The sequence below is a fragment of the Pecten maximus genome, chromosome 3, assembly GCF_902652985.1.
Source record: "Pecten maximus chromosome 3, xPecMax1.1, whole genome shotgun sequence".
Lineage (NCBI taxonomy): Eukaryota > Metazoa > Mollusca > Bivalvia > Pectinida > Pectinidae > Pecten > Pecten maximus.
The window spans coordinates 12,041,127-12,059,886 of NC_047017.1; the positions used below are offsets into that span (position 1 = coordinate 12,041,127).

The 18,760-nt window shown below is 36.0% G+C and overlaps 1 protein-coding gene across 1 annotated transcript; it reads right to left on the reverse strand.

Moving 5' to 3' along the window:
- Positions 1 to 382: 382 nt before the first annotated feature.
- On the reverse strand, positions 383 to 5,533 carry LOC117323227 (cholecystokinin receptor type A-like). Its single transcript, XM_033878293.1, has 2 exons — positions 5,339 to 5,533; positions 383 to 1,795 (listed from the first exon to the last, which is right to left on the reverse strand). The coding sequence occupies exon 2, from the start codon at positions 1,617 to 1,619 to the stop codon at positions 441 to 443; it is 1,179 nt and encodes a 392-aa protein (XP_033734184.1). The 5' UTR covers positions 1,620 to 1,795; positions 5,339 to 5,533; the 3' UTR covers positions 383 to 440.
- Between the last annotated feature and the right edge of the window lie 13,227 nt (positions 5,534 to 18,760).

The window sequence follows — 18,760 nt, forward strand, 5'->3', positions numbered from 1 at the left end:
AACACGGCTTACACTGCAGATTACAGTTTTTGGAATGAGCAAAGAATGAATGTAAACGTATTAATGATAGGTATATTAGGGTCATCCATGGTTACTGACTAGTGACTAACAACGTATCATTACATGATATTAGAATAACTTATAGTTATTGACCAATGACTAACAACGTGTTATTTCAGGATAATAGAATAACTCATGGTTATTGACCAATGACTAACAACGTGTTATTTCAGGATATTAGAATAACTCATGGTTATTGACCAATGACTAACAATGTATCATTCCATGATATTAGAATAACTCATAGTTATGGACGTTTTAAAGTGAAAAGATATACAATATACAAAAATACACAAAAGGAAAACATAAAACGTTGAAACTACAAGTTTTATGAAAATAAACATTTTTTATTATAAAGTTATAGATCAATACACGTGTTTTCATTGTGTGCGTCGTAATCTATGTAAACAGAAGCACCGTTTAAAAGAAGCTATGAGATCCTTCCTGAATCTAACGTTGAGTATGCTATAAATAAAGGGATTAGCAGTACTGTTGATCATGTAGGACCTCACTAGGAGATTATAGATCATTTCCGTCGAGTCAAACGAGTGGCTTTCCGTAAACGCCATTTTGAGCATTTTTAAAGTGCGCACAGTAAGATGGGGTAAGAATCCTAGGATGAACACCACTGTTACGGAATAAAACATGACGGTCGATCCTTGTGCTTTCGGTTTGCTGCGTCGTATGGCGTAACCCAAACTGGATTTGCGTACATTGTTTCTCTTTATGGGTTTCCCGTCTGTCAAACTCTTCCCTTCATTGGTACTGGATAGAAACATAAGTCCTCCTTTGTTGACGGACCCTCGGCGTCGACGATAGAGTTTTAATCCAATCAGAATGTATATCACAATAAGAGTTATTAAGGCGCTAATAAAAGTGGCAATTAAGAACAAATTATAGATATTGTCATTCATAAATCCTTCATAGTCATTTCTAAACGTCGTACATTCTGTAGCTGTCAGATTTGTGCTAATACCGTCAGCGAGAATGAGGAATTCTTCTGTCCCCGCGAAAATTAGGACTGGCCAGGACAAGGCTATGGCTACGACAACACAGGCGAGTCCGAGCTTCTTAGCTCTACTTGGTGTGATGATACGTTTGGAGGCCTTAACGAGATTCACGTACCTATCAACTGATACGGACAGAAGAATGAATCCGGATGATAGCACAAGAGAAGTCTCGATAAACCGGAACACTTTACAGACCTCCGAAGACTGGAAGTAATGCTGGTTCCTCATGTCATAAATCTCAAAAGGCATCACAAGTACGCAGTTCAATATATCGAAGATGGCTAGAGTCAGAATAAACACTCTTTTGGTTGTCTTCCTTTTTTTGATTGTCGGCGAGTTATAAACGTAACAGACAAGACAATTACCCACAAATCCCAGTAACATCAGAACTCCAACGACGATAATCACCGGGAGCAAAAGCAATGCATTCTGGTTGTTTCTCTCAATGATAAAGGCATCTGCGTCGAAGTGATTTGTGACATTACTGCTGTTTGCAGAAAATGCCCAATAAGAGGCAAACGATTCGGTTTGTTCGGCCATCTTATTCATAATACTTATCTAAAATGTTATAATCACAAAATCCGATGAAGAAATATTCAAGTACTTCTTCCTACGAGATCATCCCACACTCATCATCATAGTTGTTGTCATGGTAACACCCCGTCCGGTTTCCGGTAGTTTACGAAAGGCCTACTTTCACTGGCGTCATATAATTACACTAGGACCTACAACATATGCAAAAAAGAAAGATGAATACATATATACACATCATAAATTCTCATAGTTTACACACAGAAGTATATGATATACCTATCGATGTATACGATAGTTTATACAAACGCATGTATACAGGCCATGGCTGAAGTAGTTCCCCTAACGAACGTTATGAGAGCATTTGTTTGATATCATATTGGCAGCATTGACATGAAACATTTCTGTATCTAATGTATTGCACATGTTTCCGAAGTCTCCCTGGTATACATCTGACCTGGGAAGTGTATGCTACATGAAACATCCACGTCCTTTAACATCTTGTAACGTGTCGGAGATGCACGTGCGTTAATTAATTAGATAGAGCGTATTACAGACACTTATTGTAGTAGTGGAAAACCTTACATTCCATACCGAATTAAACTGGAAGATTTACGTCTACCAGACAAACCGATCCACAAGTGTTCATCATTATAAATACTCCCATTCAGGGATTAAGGTCATATGAGTTTATATGAATACTTTGTTTTCGTTATTTTATGGGTGGATTTAAAAACAAATATATGTTAAAATAAACCATATATTAATAGTACAACTATGGTCATATTAAAATATGTAGTTTTAACCCGAGAAAAGAAATAAGTATGTTTCGACATTTAAGTAACCTCAATTTATTATCCCTTGACATGTGCTACACACACACGGTAAACGAAATTTACATCACAAAATGAACATCATAAAATAAACTTCTTACGCCTATTGATAACTATTATTGTCCGCGTAATGAAAGCGACACCTCTAAAGATATTCATCCAAGCGTGAAACTGAATGTTAAGATGAGGTTGATAGCAGTACCTATCCTACATATTTAATACTGTATCACCTAGTATTAATATCTGTCCTCAGCTTCACTGTCATCACTATACTGACCCTGAAAATGTTTCCTTATTCCAGAAATACGTGTCCATGAAAAAGAGAACATTGAGAAACGTCAGGTAATAAATAAGGACCTAAAACAAGCGAAGACAACTCCTCTGCTGTTATGTTTTTGTGAGTTTGCATTGAAAGAATTTACAAAGATGAAATCCAGTCATGCATTCTGTATTTTTCATGCTATTACTGTTTATATGTAAGAACATATTTAGCCAATATTTACGTATGGCGCTGATAATGTAGTGGTTTAAAGTCAGTAATGAATTATCATGTGGTTTATAAAGAGGACCTTGTGTCTTTGGTGTAAGCATTATCTGTGATGTTTTAATTAGACAGGTGTTTATTTATCAGAGGTTTCGAGGCTCAACTACACTCGTCAATTTGCTTACACATTCAGGATGTTGATTTGACTCACTGCTGTTTTACGGAGGCTAAACAAGTCGTTATTGTGGTCACGTGTAAACGTATGCACATGTGCGTGCGTGTTTAAATTTTCATTAGTAAGTGCGGTTGATTATAACGGTATGACTAATAAGAACACCTTGTTCGGTACAAAGTCCGGCTACTGTGTGTGTACAGTACATACATGTACATGTAGATGACTCAGGTATACATTTTTTTATATTTATATTTATTATCTGAAACACATTTAACATAATAGCATGCACCAATCATATTAATTAATCAAGTGATAGTAACATATCATATATTACTCGTTTCACGATTGTTTAAAAGTTTGATTTTGCTTGTTACGGTATATTTAATGACTTAAGAAATATGTTATTGGTCCATAAGGTTAAACATTGACGTCGTCATTTGTAATATCGCTTTTGATTGGCTGATACATTGGCGTAATAATTAGAGAAAAGAGTCCATCCATAAAAGCGGATTTGTACATGTTTATTATAAGGACGAACTATAAGATGGTTTATATAATGTTCATTTAATCCATTTCAAACAGGTATTGTATTGATAAAAGAAAGCGATTCAACAACAGGATTTGACTATATAAGCTCTTTCCATGGCGTCTATCATAACTATCATAAAATACCCACACATATCTACTCTACACACTTGTATAAGCGAACAGGGAAGTATGTAATTATCAGACAGAGTGGCTAAATTTAACGATGACCTATATCGACATAAATATGTAATTATCAGAGAGTGGCTAAACTCAACGACCTACATTTGTATATCGATATAAATATGTAATTATCACACAGAGAATGGCTTAACTTAATGATGACCTTTATCAACATAAATATGTAATTATCAGACAGAGAATGGCTAAACTTAACGACGACCTATATATATATCAACATATATATGTTATTATCAGACAGAGAATGGCTTAACTTAATGATCTATATCGACATAAATATGTAATTATCAGACATAGAGTGGCTAAACTTAACGATGACCTATATCGACATATATATGTAATTATCAGACAGAGATTGGCTAAACTTAACGACGACCTATATCAACATAAATATGTAATTATCAGACAGAGAATGGCTAGACTTAACGATCTATATCGACATAAATATGTAATTATCAGGCAGAGATTGGCTAAACTTAACGATGACACATATCGATATAAATACAGTTATTTAATTGACCTCGTACGTCTCCATTACCACACTTTATTCCAGGTATAAAAAACAACTTGTACATATATTTATGCAGACACAGACGCCGACCCTGGGTTCTCAGTACAAAGCGTGTTCTCATTAAGCCTACCCGTGTTATAAATTTTATATGACGCACTGTCACTACAGAAATCCCAGGTAATTCTCCCGTAACACCTACCTGCACGGTAAGGCTATAAAAACAAAGTAGTCTTTGGAAATTCCTGAGGTGGAAATACGACATGTTCAATATTAATAACATGGCGCTATAACAAAGGATGACTAAGAAAACACGACTTCTGCGTTATACAAATACATACTTTTCTGATAAGTGAGTGCACAGTTGATCTACAAATACAATGTCGAGATAGGGACGGGTGATAATGGTCTGCAGGCTAATGTAAACATTTGTAGTACATATTACTGTGGCTTTACGTCAAACATGATGATACAGTATGATAAAGGTCTGATTAAAACATGTCCTTGTACAGTAGTGACCTGATCATGGGTTTAACACAAAGGTAAGGTCATGTAAGGTCCTGATAACAAAGATAACAAAAATATGGCAAGGAAACACATTCTGTTCTATAATACCCCTAGTCCATGAGCCTTCGTGTAAGATTTTTGAGTCAAACAGGAAATGACTTTAACGCGTATCTACAATACTTTAAGATTAACACCCGTAACCTGACAGCGACGACATACCCGTATGTGTACATGTGTGTAGGTGTGTAAAATGAGTGTGCTGTACACAATTCATAAAGATGTATTATGTTAACGACAAAATATACAGCATTTAACTCGACATTTACAGGATAGGTATGAAAATGTTAGATAAAAAACAAAGTATATTACCTGTTTATTGTTTGTGTTGATTCTACCATAAAATATTTATATACAAGATCTATCGCACCTGTTGGTACTGTTTATGTATGTGACACAACAACATATAGGTTACTGTAAAAAAACAACAAAGCTTAACATACGTACCGTAGAGAGAAATCCTAACAGTTAATATCTTTTCCGCAGATTATACTTCAGTGAGGTAGTACATATAATCTCAATACTATCCATTAACAAACACTTGATTCGACAGTTGTCGGTGGCCTATATTTGTTGAAATAAACTTACTGTCGTGTTCACTGCTTTAAAAAGAAACTAGAGCTTGTGGTTTACAAACAGGAACCTTCACTTATGACACTGCCCCCTGTCGGCCGTATAATGAAGAATGTTAGACAGTCATCCTGGCTATCCCAGCTGGTCCTGCGGCTGACGCAAGCGTACAATTGTTCCAGTTCAATGACCATATCAAACGCTCAGTAAAGAGAATTTGCACTCATGTCGAGTTTAAACCAATTAGCGGTTTAGTGACTCGACTTTAAACTCAGTAGTATAACAAACCTTTTTTATGATGATATCGGTGATGATACTAGCGACACGGTAACAAAATACAAATATAAACTAGACACGAAAAAACATGAAAATATACAAAACAGCACTAATTTAAAGGAGTAAGAGGAAGTCATTTACAAAATACCAACAGAAACTCAAAGAGACCGTAAAAATAACTACATAACAGAAGAAAACAGCTACAGCACGCTCGAATATTTAACGTAATGATGAATAACTTATAAAGCATCAGTATGTAGATTATGACTACTAACAATACTGCAAACAAAACCTCGATCAATGACATTAGATACCAAATCTACAATGCAACTGTTTTCTATATCAACAGTCTGGAAACCTTATTTACAAGAAATCTGTAACGTGGACATTAGGACTTTACTGAAGCGTGTTATTAGCAATTATATAATTTAAGGAGCGTTCCTTTTCTTTTTAAGATTGTTTTCTTTGAATTAAAGTTTTCTTCTGATTACTTTGTTCATGTCTTAATTACAATAGGAATTGGGCAACAGACATAGCCTATAGTAGCCCTTTCCTTATTGTCAGTATACATATAAAATTTCATAGGCAAAAATATCGATATCAATACAAAAATGAATGTTAAATCATAGGTATTGATATGTCCATGAAATGACAGTAATACAATGGAAATTGACGTGAAAGTAACAATAGTAACAACAGTATCAATAGTAACAACAGTATCAATAGTAACAACAGTATCAATAGTAACAACAATATCAATAGTAACAACAGTATCAATAGTAACAATAGAAATGTCAGCTGACTGATCTAGGTAAACTTCACACTATCATTTTATACAAGACAGGCGAAAATAAGGCCCATGTTTGTTTGTTTACATATTAGATAAAACAAATATAACATACATTGTATTAAGTCATCTTCAAGATAGAAATATTGAAGAGAGGGTCTATATATTAAATGGAAAAGTAGTATACAAGGCAGGGATACTGATAGACGAAGAAGAAAACACAAGTTTCGACAAGAGGGCCACACAAGGAAGCGGCTATATTCTTTAAATAAGAAGTTAGCACACACCTAGTTGAATTAATACTGGCACTATTTCTCTTTTGACCTGGGATAATGTTTTCTTTTCTGCCTGCACTGTATTTCAAATACATATTTTGGACAACCAATTCAGGTCGGGTATAGATTTCATTCAGGCAAAGAGAAAAACAGGCAGTTTGGATTATTCCTTTCTAACATACGTTTTGAAAAGAAACTAGAGTTGTGTAACCGAGTTGTTCTGAGGCAAAGAGAAGGGACAGTGTTATAGTTAATGTAGGGAGGGATTGAGTCTAAAGCATGAGAGTATACTTTCCTATGGAAAACTTTAATAGATAATCCTCTGAAGTTAAGGAACTCAACTCTGACGCAACTGCAGTCAAAATGGATTAATTAATCTCTGAATGGCTTCATTGAGAGTTGATGATCATTTAAGTCAAAGTGACTTTATTGAATTGAATTACAATTGATAAAAACATTGTTCCTGATGGATTTCGTTGAATGAATCATTTAAGTTTGTAATGTGACTACAAATGACGTCGTCTTGCAGTGGGTTTTAATGACTGTAACTTGATCCTGAATGTATGGGTGAGTTGCTGGAGAGTTTAAACCTGCCATTTGATTCATGTGGGTTAATTGAAATACACTAGACTCCCAATTGTCAATGTGGTTTTGTTATCCAGAACCATTTTGACACTATTTCAGGGTAGTTTTTGTATACAGGCACATTTTGATACTATGCCAAGGCTCTGTGGTGTACCTAACATCATCGCCGAGTCCTTGAACGAGGAAACAGCTGTATGCTGTCCCTAACATCACCGCAGAGTCCTAGAACGGGAAAATAGCTGTATATTGTCACTAGCATCACTGCCGAGTGCTAGAACAATTAAGGAAACAGCTGTATGATGTCATTGAAAATACTGTCGAGTCCTAGAACTAGGAAACAACTGTATGATGTCCCTAGTATCCCAGACAAGTCCTAGATCAATTAAGGAAACAGCTGTATGATGTCCCTAGTATCACCGCCGAGTCCTACAACGAGCTGTATGATGTTGTCTCTGCGTTGATTACCCTGTAGAAATTGTACCCATTGATATCTGCTTGTACTATTGGCACGTGCATTTTATGGATGTCCCATTGAAGGATCGATATATTGTCCTTGTAATTGTTTTTTTGTTCAGTATTATATATCACAGTTAATAAAAATAAAGAAATATTTGTACATAACGTTTACGACTTGTATAACATTACATAACACAGAGGAACACGTGAGGATAGACAGGACATGTTAATAAAGATGATCACAGGATACATAGGAGCAGGTGATTGGACAGCCTATCAAAATCTCTGGCTGTACGTCTTAATTGATGGTAAAGTGTGGTTTTCAATCCTTATGACATACAATATTCCAATGACATACTAGTCAATACGGTGTGGCGTAATGGAGTGTTTCCAAGGCTTGGGTAGGTTACTATCAGCAAGGTCTGCTCAATGCCTCATCGCTGCTGTAGATACACTCTTACCAATAGCAGATCAGAATAAACACCTCTTTTTAACACTACAATGACAATTACTTGATTCAATTACTTATTTATATAAAATAGGAAGAGTACCTGTTGTTTCAGATTGACTGCTGTCATAAAACTTCCTTGTATCAATATGTTTTGTGATACAAAGCCACAGTTTGCTTATAAGACAATATAAAAATAATTAACTTTATTTAGACTGTTATGTAATGTGTTAGTTACCATGATATCATATCAATAATTACGAATAAGTAAAGGAATAAAGAATTTAGAAAACAATTGAATATCATTTCAACAATAAGTGAGCACTGAACATTGTTCTGCAGTATCAGAGACCTGAATAGCATTTTCATCGCAGTTTACACTAAAGTAGACATATACAGGCAACACTAAACATTGAAATACACAAGGTATTAACATTTTTTCAAAACGAGTTTAGAGATACGACAGAGAAAAAATAATTCAGCTGCACCACACGGAGGTGATGCTGAGGGCCTAAAGGGATTATCAGGGGAAACGACCAGCAAACTCGATATAGGTCGAAAGTTAAATCTGGATAGTAATGGCAAAATCTAGGATGTGTGAGAGGAATGATCAGAGGAAGTGACCAGAAAACTCGATATAGGTCGAAAGTTAAATCTGGATAGTAATGTCAAAATCTAGGATGTGAGAGAGGGATTATCAGAGGAAGTGACCAGAAAACTCGATATAGGTCGAAAGTTAAATCTGGATAGTAATGTCAAAATCTAGGATGTGAGAGAGGGATTATCAGAGGAAGCGACTAGAAAACTCGATATAGGTCGAAAGTTAAATCTGGATAGTAATGTCAAAATCTAGGATGTGAGAGAGGGATGATCAGAGGAAGCGACTAGAAAACTCGATATAGGTCGAAAGTAATGTTCTTTACTAACATTGCTTCTAATAGTGTAGACATTAACCTACTTGAGTTACCTCCCCTGACCGATTTTGAACTATCTGATATTAATATAAATGAGCAGGATATTGTTGACGAATGACATATTCTTAATAAAAACAAAACAGCTGGACCTGATGGTATCTTACCAATTATTGTAAAACATATTTCGCCATCCTTAGTTTATCCACTGAAACTATTGTCCAATAAAACATTATCTAGTGGTGAAATTCCAGATATTTTAAAAGTTGCCAATGCTACTGCACTCTATTATGGAAAAGGTGAAATCAGTGACCTCAATAATTATAGACCCATTGTTGTTACATCTGTCTTTATTTAAATGTTGGAAAAGATTATTTTTAAATAAACTTTTATATTTCTAATCATAGTATGTTAAGTGAACACCAGTTAGATTTTCAACCCATTGACTCAACAGTAAATCAATTAACTGATATTTATAATGCAAATGTACTATAAGTAGTAATTTAGAACAAGGTAAAGACTTGCGCTTTGTTTTCTGTGATATAAGTAAAGCTTTTGATAGAGTATGGTATTCAGGTCTCTTACACAAATTAAAAACTTATGGAATTAAAGGTAGATCATTTGATTGGTTCAAAGCTTACCTAGGTGAAAGAAAACAAAGAGTTGTCTTTGAAGGTTATAAATCAAGCAATAGACTTATATCTGCAGGGTCCCTCAAAGATCTGTCCTTGGTCCCTTTCTATTTCTTCTGTTCATTAATGACATCACCAATAATATAACTTCTAATATAAAACTCTTTGACACCTCCCGTTATGTTATAGTACACAATAACAATGACCTCTATACACCTACTAAAATGATTAATGATGATCTAGCTTCAATTTCTGAATGGGCTGATCAATGGCAAATTCTCTTTAATCCTAATAAAACAATAGCTATGAATTTCCTCGTAGGTTAAATATTATTCATCTTCATCTTATATTTAACAATAATTGTATTGCACAACATGAATATCACAATCATCTAGGCCTAACATTTAATAGTAAAGGAACATGGATGGAACATATCTCAAATATTTATCATAAAGCTAACTCTAGACTAAGTATACTTCGTGTTCTAAAAAAAATCAGTTTATAGGAAAACATTAAAAACGTTGTATACTTCATATATTAGACCAGTATTGGAATACTCTGATGTTGTGTGGGACAACTGTACCAAAACTGAGTCTGACCTTATCGAATCTGTCCAACTTGAAGTTATTCGTATAATAACGGGTCTCCAAAGAGGTACTCCTCATCACGTTAAAATACTGAAACACAACTACAGTCATTAAGCTCAAGAAGACAAAATCATAAACGAACAATAATGTTTACAATCATCAATAACTGCACTCCAACTTATCTCTTCAATATCATACAGCCATTTTTAAATGTAAACAATTTCTATGCCTTCAGAAATAATCAGTCTTCAAAGATCACATGGTTGATAACCCTTCCTGTGCGTGGGGTACATCTAGAGAGGTTATTGTGCATTTTTTCTTTCAATGTCCCCTATATTCCAACTTCAGACACCATATTACATGCGTTTATAATTTATTAGGTTATATAAATCTTCATTGTTTATTATATGGTATCATCAATGCATCTGATCATTTGAATAATTTTATACTTAATCATGTCAACCTATATATTAAATCATCTAAACGTTTCTCTATGTAACATGATGTTGTTAGTAAACATACTATATAGTATATACAGATATATATTTCTATGATATAAATCTTCATTGTTTATTATATGGTATCATCAATGCATCTGATCATTTGAATAATTTTATACTTAATCATGTCAACCTATATATTAAATCATCTAAACGTTTCTCTATGTAACATGATGTTGTTAGTAAACATACTATATAGTATATACAGATATATATTTCTATGATATAAATCTTCATTGTTTATTATATGGTATCATCAATGCATCTGATCATTTGAATAATTTTATACTTAATCATGTCAACCTATATATTAAATCATCTAAACGTTTCTCTATGTAACATGATGTTGGTAGTAAACATACTATATAGTATATACAGATATATATACTGAAACGAAAAAGAAACGCAACTTCAAATTGTAGGTTTAATAAAATAATACTTGTGAGCATTATGTTTAAATTTCATATATAATAGTTAATATTGAATATTGATGTAACATCCTTTAAATGTTTAGAGATTTTTAAGAACAGGTCACTTTGCTAGAAGGTCATGATTGGTAGTACCCTACGTGAATCCAAGTTGAAATGGCAGCAGTTTTGAAACCGTGCCCTAATATCGTGTGTGTCCTCCTCGAACAGTTATCACATCTCTAATTCTTTGTTGCATTGAGTTCATCAGGGCATTGACTTTCCGTATTGGAATGTTATTCCATTCTTGGACGAGTGCATTTGCTAACTGAGGGAGGGTATTTGGGGGGGTTACGGCGATTTCGAATTCTTCTGTCTAATTCATCCCACAAATGCTCGATTGGGGACAGGTCGGGGCTATATGGAGGCCAATCTATAGGAACAATGTTCTGTGTCGCAAGAAAGTCTCTACAGACTCTTGCAACGTGTGGTCTCGCGTTATCTTGCTGAAAGGTTAGATGATGCTGCCTAACAAACGGCACAACATGGGGCCTAAGGATCTCATCCCGATAGCGTACGGCCGTTAAATTCCCATTGACTATCACCAAAGGCGTCTTCAAACCATGGGAGATTCCCGCCCAAACCATAACTGATCCACCCCCAAATCGGTCGTGTTCCAAAACACAGGCGTCAGCAAAACGTTCGCCTCGACGCCGGTACACACGTTGACGGCTATCTGCTCGAAATAACGTGAATCGAGATTCATCGGTGAAGAGCATAGACCTCCAACGTCTCATAGGAAAACGTCTGGGCATATGTGCCGTTGCCCATTGCATACGACGTGCTCGACGTTGCGGTGTTAGTGGTAAACCAACGTACTGTCGCCTTGCACGCAAATTAGCCTCACGCAGTCTGTTGATCACTGTTTGGGGATGAATTCGACGGTTATGATTACCAATCGTATTCCTTGCCGTTTCAGCGGCCGTTAATCTCCTGTTACGCAGGTGTGCCAACCTAAGAACCCGGTCTTGACGTCGCGACGTTACGCGTGGACGTCCTGATCTCGGCTGGTCATCGACTCTTCCTGTTGCGTTAAGACGTGAAACTAATCGACTAATAGTCGATTTGTGAACTCTGAATTGTCGAGCGACGTGAAGTTGCGTGTTCCCTGCCAGAAGCATCGCTATAGCACGTCCTCTATCAACCTTTGATAACCGTGGCATAATTGTAAAAGGAATTATTGTTTGCAAAAGTATTGGCGATGATGTGGCTCAATGTTAGTGATGAATTGATACTGGTTTGAATGAAAAAAGAACGCATATGTTTGTACAGGCACGGTTTTTGATGTTTTTACCGCGCCGGAAGTGCATAGGTCTCTAGTCACACTTGGGTGATTTTGAAGATTGGTATGGGTGTTAGGCAGGGTGCATGTTTATTTCCGCGATTTTTATACAGATATGTATATTTAATACAAAATTAATCACAATTTTCCATGTTGCGTTTCTTTTTCGTTTCAGTATATTTCTGTCTCTAGCAAGTTTTGTTTTTGTATATTGTGACAACAGTCTAGTATGAATGTGTGAATGAATGTGTGAGTGAATGTGTGAGTGAATGTGTGAATGAATGTGTGAGTGAATGTGTGAATGAATATGTGAGTGAATGTGAGTGAATGTGTGAATGAATGTGTGAGTGAATGTGTGAATGAATGTGTGAGTGAATGTGTGAATGAATGTGTGAGTGAATGTGTGAGTGAATGTGTGAGTGAATGTGTGAATGAATGTGTGAGTGAATGTGTGAGTGAATCCTTGTTGATTATTTTATTACATACAAGTCATCGTTTATTGGCCTGACAGAAAGATGCTGTGCTTTTATTTCACTAAAGATAAATGCTACTTTTATTAATCTTAGCAATGTCATTGGTCTATCTAATAAATATTGCCTTCTATTTATGTATTGGAAGGAGGTATGTGGTTCCTCTCAACTTACACTTGTAAAATACAAATAACATTCATGCTTTAAAATTATACTTTAGCATCAAAAGGCGGAGCTTACATCTTTCTGTCAGGTCCAACCTGAAGTTTTTCTGGAAGAAGACTTATATAGGCTTGGCCTGTTGTCTGATTCTTTTAACAATGCTGTATTTGCATGCATAAATATTTGTATGCATTATATATGTATTGTTAATAAAATATTTGGAAATAGAAAGTAATGTCAAAATCTAGGAGATGCGTGAGGGATATTAGGGACACCATACAGCTTATTTGTATCCTTCCAGGATCCGTCAGGGATGCTGAGGGCCTAAATTGATGATCAGCTGATTCGACCGAGAAACTCGATATAGGTCAAAAGAGCAATGAGTTTAGCAACTTATACTTTACACGAGGAATATTGAATATAAAACCACTTTTCTTTTCTCGGATAACCGATCAGAAATATACACCCGTCCAGTTCTAGTATACGCGGAATATCGCGATTGAGGTATGCGCGGAAGTTTACAAAGGGATACTAAGAAAAGAGAATAAAAAGGAGTGAATCCACAGAAAAAATGTTACGTGACTCAACTGTGGTTTGCTGTTCAGTGAAACTATATAGATATACACGTGTTTCCCCTGTCGTACGTGCATAAAACCATCGACCAGCACAAAACGACAGACGTCCCGTTTGACATATAAAGCTGATCTCAACAACTTCCTGTGTGGAGACATCGGGGCCATGCACATATCATACAATCAGCTCTCATCGTTGATGGGACGGAGTAAGCAATACTAATTTCAGGAAATTTATATGATAAATCATTTACAGATCTGTAGCTTTGAGAACAATAGAGAGCATTGTTGTCCCGCTTTACGTCCCGTAGCATGATATTGCGAAACAGGTCGTCTTAAGTGGGGACCTAGTGCAAAACGGAAAAATATATGATGAAATGAGGGGGTGTATGAGTAATGCATGGTAAGGGAGTAATAGGAAAGAGATAAAGAATGCGAAGGAGGGGACAGATGAAAGGGGAAATAAACGTTGAAGGAAGAACTTCTGTCTGCAGCTTATTGTAGTTATTTATAATTGCAATTAAACTCTGGGAACTACCCACTGATTACGGTGAATCTCTAATGCGGTGCTCCACTCTGTATATGTAAATGAGCCGCGGAAAGTATGCCATACAGGAATGCTCAAACTTTTTTTTTTTTTTTCTTTTTTTTTTGGAAGAATGGCGGACTAGCGATCAAAACAGCACAATATCGATCAGCAGTACACATGTACTGGTCGCCGCCGCGAAGGCAAAGAAAAGGAGTTGGCAAAATCACAACATCATCTACAACATACAGAGTCAACGTGAGTGTGTAAGACAAAAACAAAACATGAGTTAAACCAGTTAAACGCGAAAAGCCACCGTTAATTAGTAGTGAAATTTCGAAACTTCTCGGCATTAGATAAACAAACTTATTGTTTTCTGTTTATCATCCGGGGATATAACTCGGCGCGCGCTGGTTCGGTTCACGTTCTATTTTAAGATGTTTATTACATACTTTACTACTGAATTATTGACGTAACTGAGCAAATTTAAAGAAAATTAAAGGAAGATAAACCCATAGGATTATGAAGTGTAGCTTGATAAAGTTGTATTTCTACAAACAAAAGCAAAATGACATTTTATTAGTTTACTTGTGTAGAAATCTTTTTGAACGGATGTATCTTTAAAGGAACTCCATGATGGAAACATAAACGTTTATATTGATCAATTAAATGGTTAATAAATGAATTAGCATCGCCAATGTTAAATTAAAAAAAAAAAACCTGTAAAACATTTAACTAAATATGCTACGCACACGCATACTGTATTCTAAAAGTAAAAGATATATCCAAAATTTGGCGGTTAAATACCCGGAACGTGGTCGTCTTTGGTTTAAAAGATGGGAACCGGAATGACATTTGGATCTCTCCATCATGTCGTTTTAATGGGATTGCTGATTCTGGTTTGTCAGTCTTTTCTGTCTGATAACGAACTCTATCGCGAACACGTAGGTTCCGAGAACAACATCCGGTGCTAGCAAGTCACGTGATTACACGGAAGTGCTTTTAAATAATCGATAAAATTCTTGAAAAAAGCCATATAACAAGTCTACCATTATGCTTGACGAGTTGACAAATTCAGATAATGAAGCATTACCCGGAACCCGGATCATTAATACATGTTTCACGTTTCAACTTCATGTTTGTTTCAGTCCGAATACTTCTCAACATCTAATTACCAGGTTGCTTAATGGCTTTTGTTGTTGTGGTTGCTTTTTCTTCTTTTTTTCTCTCTTTCTTTTTACTTGATTTTGACAGTTTTGTTTACACTTTCGAGACATCATTTTATTATCCTTTGCTGAAACGCATATATAGGTTAGGTCGAAAATACTTAAAATACACGAGTAACCTGAACACAAGTAGGTCATACACGTGTAGTCACGTGTTCAGTGTCGAGTGATAAAGAACACATTTGGAAATAGAGTGAAGCAAACAATGGCTTATTAATGACGAATCGCATTTTTTTTTAAATTTCGTAATCGGCTGTAACATATGGATAATGGCATTATCTTTTACATTAGTGAGCCGACACTTATCAGACGACATAATGTGGTATGGTCCCAAGGAGATATGACGCAGGGCGTGTTTGTAGTATTGTAGAGATAACAATACAACATAACAATTGATTTGTACTCCTTTTATCATGACATTTCCAGCACACACATCATGGTCTTTTTAGAGATAATACTTTATACTAATAGAATATCAGAGCTCCCATGGAAACGATCTACTGCATTGTATGCTACCATAGTAGGAAGCAACAGCAACAAAGAATACCGACATGATACCGAAACCATGATTCAACTCAACATTGATAAACCGAGGGAAAATATGAACAAAAGATATAGCTGTACATCGAAAAGCTGAAGGAGAATAAGGACCAGGTGTTCCGGAATAGTAAGAATCTTATTCTGCTTCATCGACGGCACCAACCATCCAAATCTAGGTCAAATCCGAATTAAGTGCCATTCTCAGGTTGGTTACAACAGAAACAATGTACATTTCAACAAGCATTGAAAAGACCGGCCTTCATATCGCCTAAACAAATAGGAAAGTCCCCATTAAGATCATAACATCGATCATTAAGCTGTAAAATGTCTTTTATCCCTTCCGGATTCAAACACTTTGACACCTTATACTATTGGCGAGTCTAAAAAGACATTTCCATCAACTGTTAGATACGAGAATGAGTTGTGATTGAGAGGGGATCTTCTCGAAACTATATATATATTACAATACCCTAAAATCTGGAAGTACGATGCGGCTTATATTCTCTTTTTTCTACATATTTCATGGCTTATTTCGTTGTAAGGGTATTGTATTGTATTGTGTTGTATTGTGTTGTATTGTATGGTATGGTATGGTATTGTATTGTATTGTATTGTATTGTATTGTGTTGTGTTGTGTTGTGTTGTGTTGTGTTGTATGGTACTGTATTGTATTGTATGGTATTGTCTAGTCTGACCCGGTGCAGACTAGAGGCTATTATAATGTCGAATCGTGTTATATAAATAAGGGAAGATACAATATGTGTAACACATACACAATAGAAATGTTTCTGACATAAATAACATTATTTCTGTATTTCGGAGTGTTCTAAATGTTCCTGTTGACTGCTGTTTTTTTATTCGGTGTTTCGTCAAAGAAGTCAGGAACGTGGTGGTTCCCAAAAGAAAACAATGGCGATGGAGGATTTTTTTTTTTTTTTTACTAAAGTCACCAAAAGTTGTTTTGAAAATTTCCATTGCACGAAAAAAAAAAGCATTTGTGTCAAAGGAACTGATCCTGGTCTAAACAATTCGTTATAATCAACGGAAGACTACGATTTACTCATAATGTAAAATACATCTGCTGAAGCATTAGCCGAACGGTAATGTTTCACTCGATGTTTACAAGTTACTGGATAGTTCTTAGCCAGAAGACGTGGATCCGAAAGAAAAATCGCTGATATTGACTGCGAAATTGGCTTTCGAGGATAGGAGGTTTGTTATAGTTATGTTAGTTACCTCCCTTGGACTGAGAGTTCATGAAACCAACAAGTGTTTTTTAGATTGTTTGTTTGTTTGTTCTTGTTTAACGTCCTATTAACAGCCAGGGTCATTTAAGGACGTGCCAGGTTTTGGAGGTGGAGGAAAGCCGGAGTACCCGGAGAAAAACCACCGGCCTACGGTCAGTACCTGGCAACTGGCCCACGTAGGTATCGAACTCGCAACCCAGAGGTGGAGGGCCAGTGATAAAGTGTCGGGACACCTTAACCACTCGGCCACCACTGAATGTAGCATTGATGTTTGATGTAAATTATGATATTCACTACACATGTTACTTTAGATTTACATACATATATAGATTACCTAAGGACGCCTTCAAAGAGCCACACCTGGAGGTCGGTGAATGAGTAAATGATACACAAGAGGCGGCTAGCCCGAGTGTTGCAGTTTTGTTATTTGTTTTCGTAACCCCAAATTTGGGATATTATAGCTTGATTTTTGATTATATTTGATATTGTCTCCCTTTCGACTGTATTGGTTAAGCCTCCGGGTGGATTATCACGCTAGGTTCTTAAAACAAAATGTCTACGTTTGTCATTTCAGTGAGATGGTACTGTAAAAACGTCCGTCCGTGGCCCAGTCAGTTGTGGGGACTTAAATCCCCAAACCAAACATTGAGATAAAAAAAAAACTATAGCTTACTTTATGTGTGTCCGTCTTTAGCATATTAACTTTTAGTCTGGAATCATTTAAGAAGTCGAAGATATTTATTTTGAGATTGCATGAAAACATAAGACAGTTTGTATGACTGAAGGGAAGCAACTCTTCTACAACCTATCGCTCCGCAATGTTTCATTTCCCTAATACAGATGTATCATTTACAGGTGGCCTGTATGATAAAGTTGATTGTTTCATGTCCCCTATATCATTTACAGTTGTCCTGTATGATATAGGTGACTATTTCATTTTCCTTAATTATTAATTACTGGCGTTTTGTCTGATAAACTTGATTATTTCAATTTCTCTTCGCGCTCGCTCTCTCTCTCTCTCTCTCTCTCTCTCTCTCTCTCTCTCTCTCTCTCTCTCTCTCTCTCTCTCTCTCTCTCTCCTTACCTCACATTGCTCATACATTCTTCCCGTTTTGCACTAGGCCCCCATTTTTGTCCTCCTATTGTACAATATCATGCCTAGGCACGTAAAACAGGATGTTCCCTATTGTTCTCCAAGCTGCAGAAATGTAAAATGATTTGTCACGACTGTTGATTTCCCCGTAATTAGGTTTTCCTTTCCCTGTCCGGTCCCATCAACTATGAGAGCTGATCGTATATTTTGCCTCGATGTCTCCACACAGGAAGTTGTTGAGATCAGCCTTATATAGG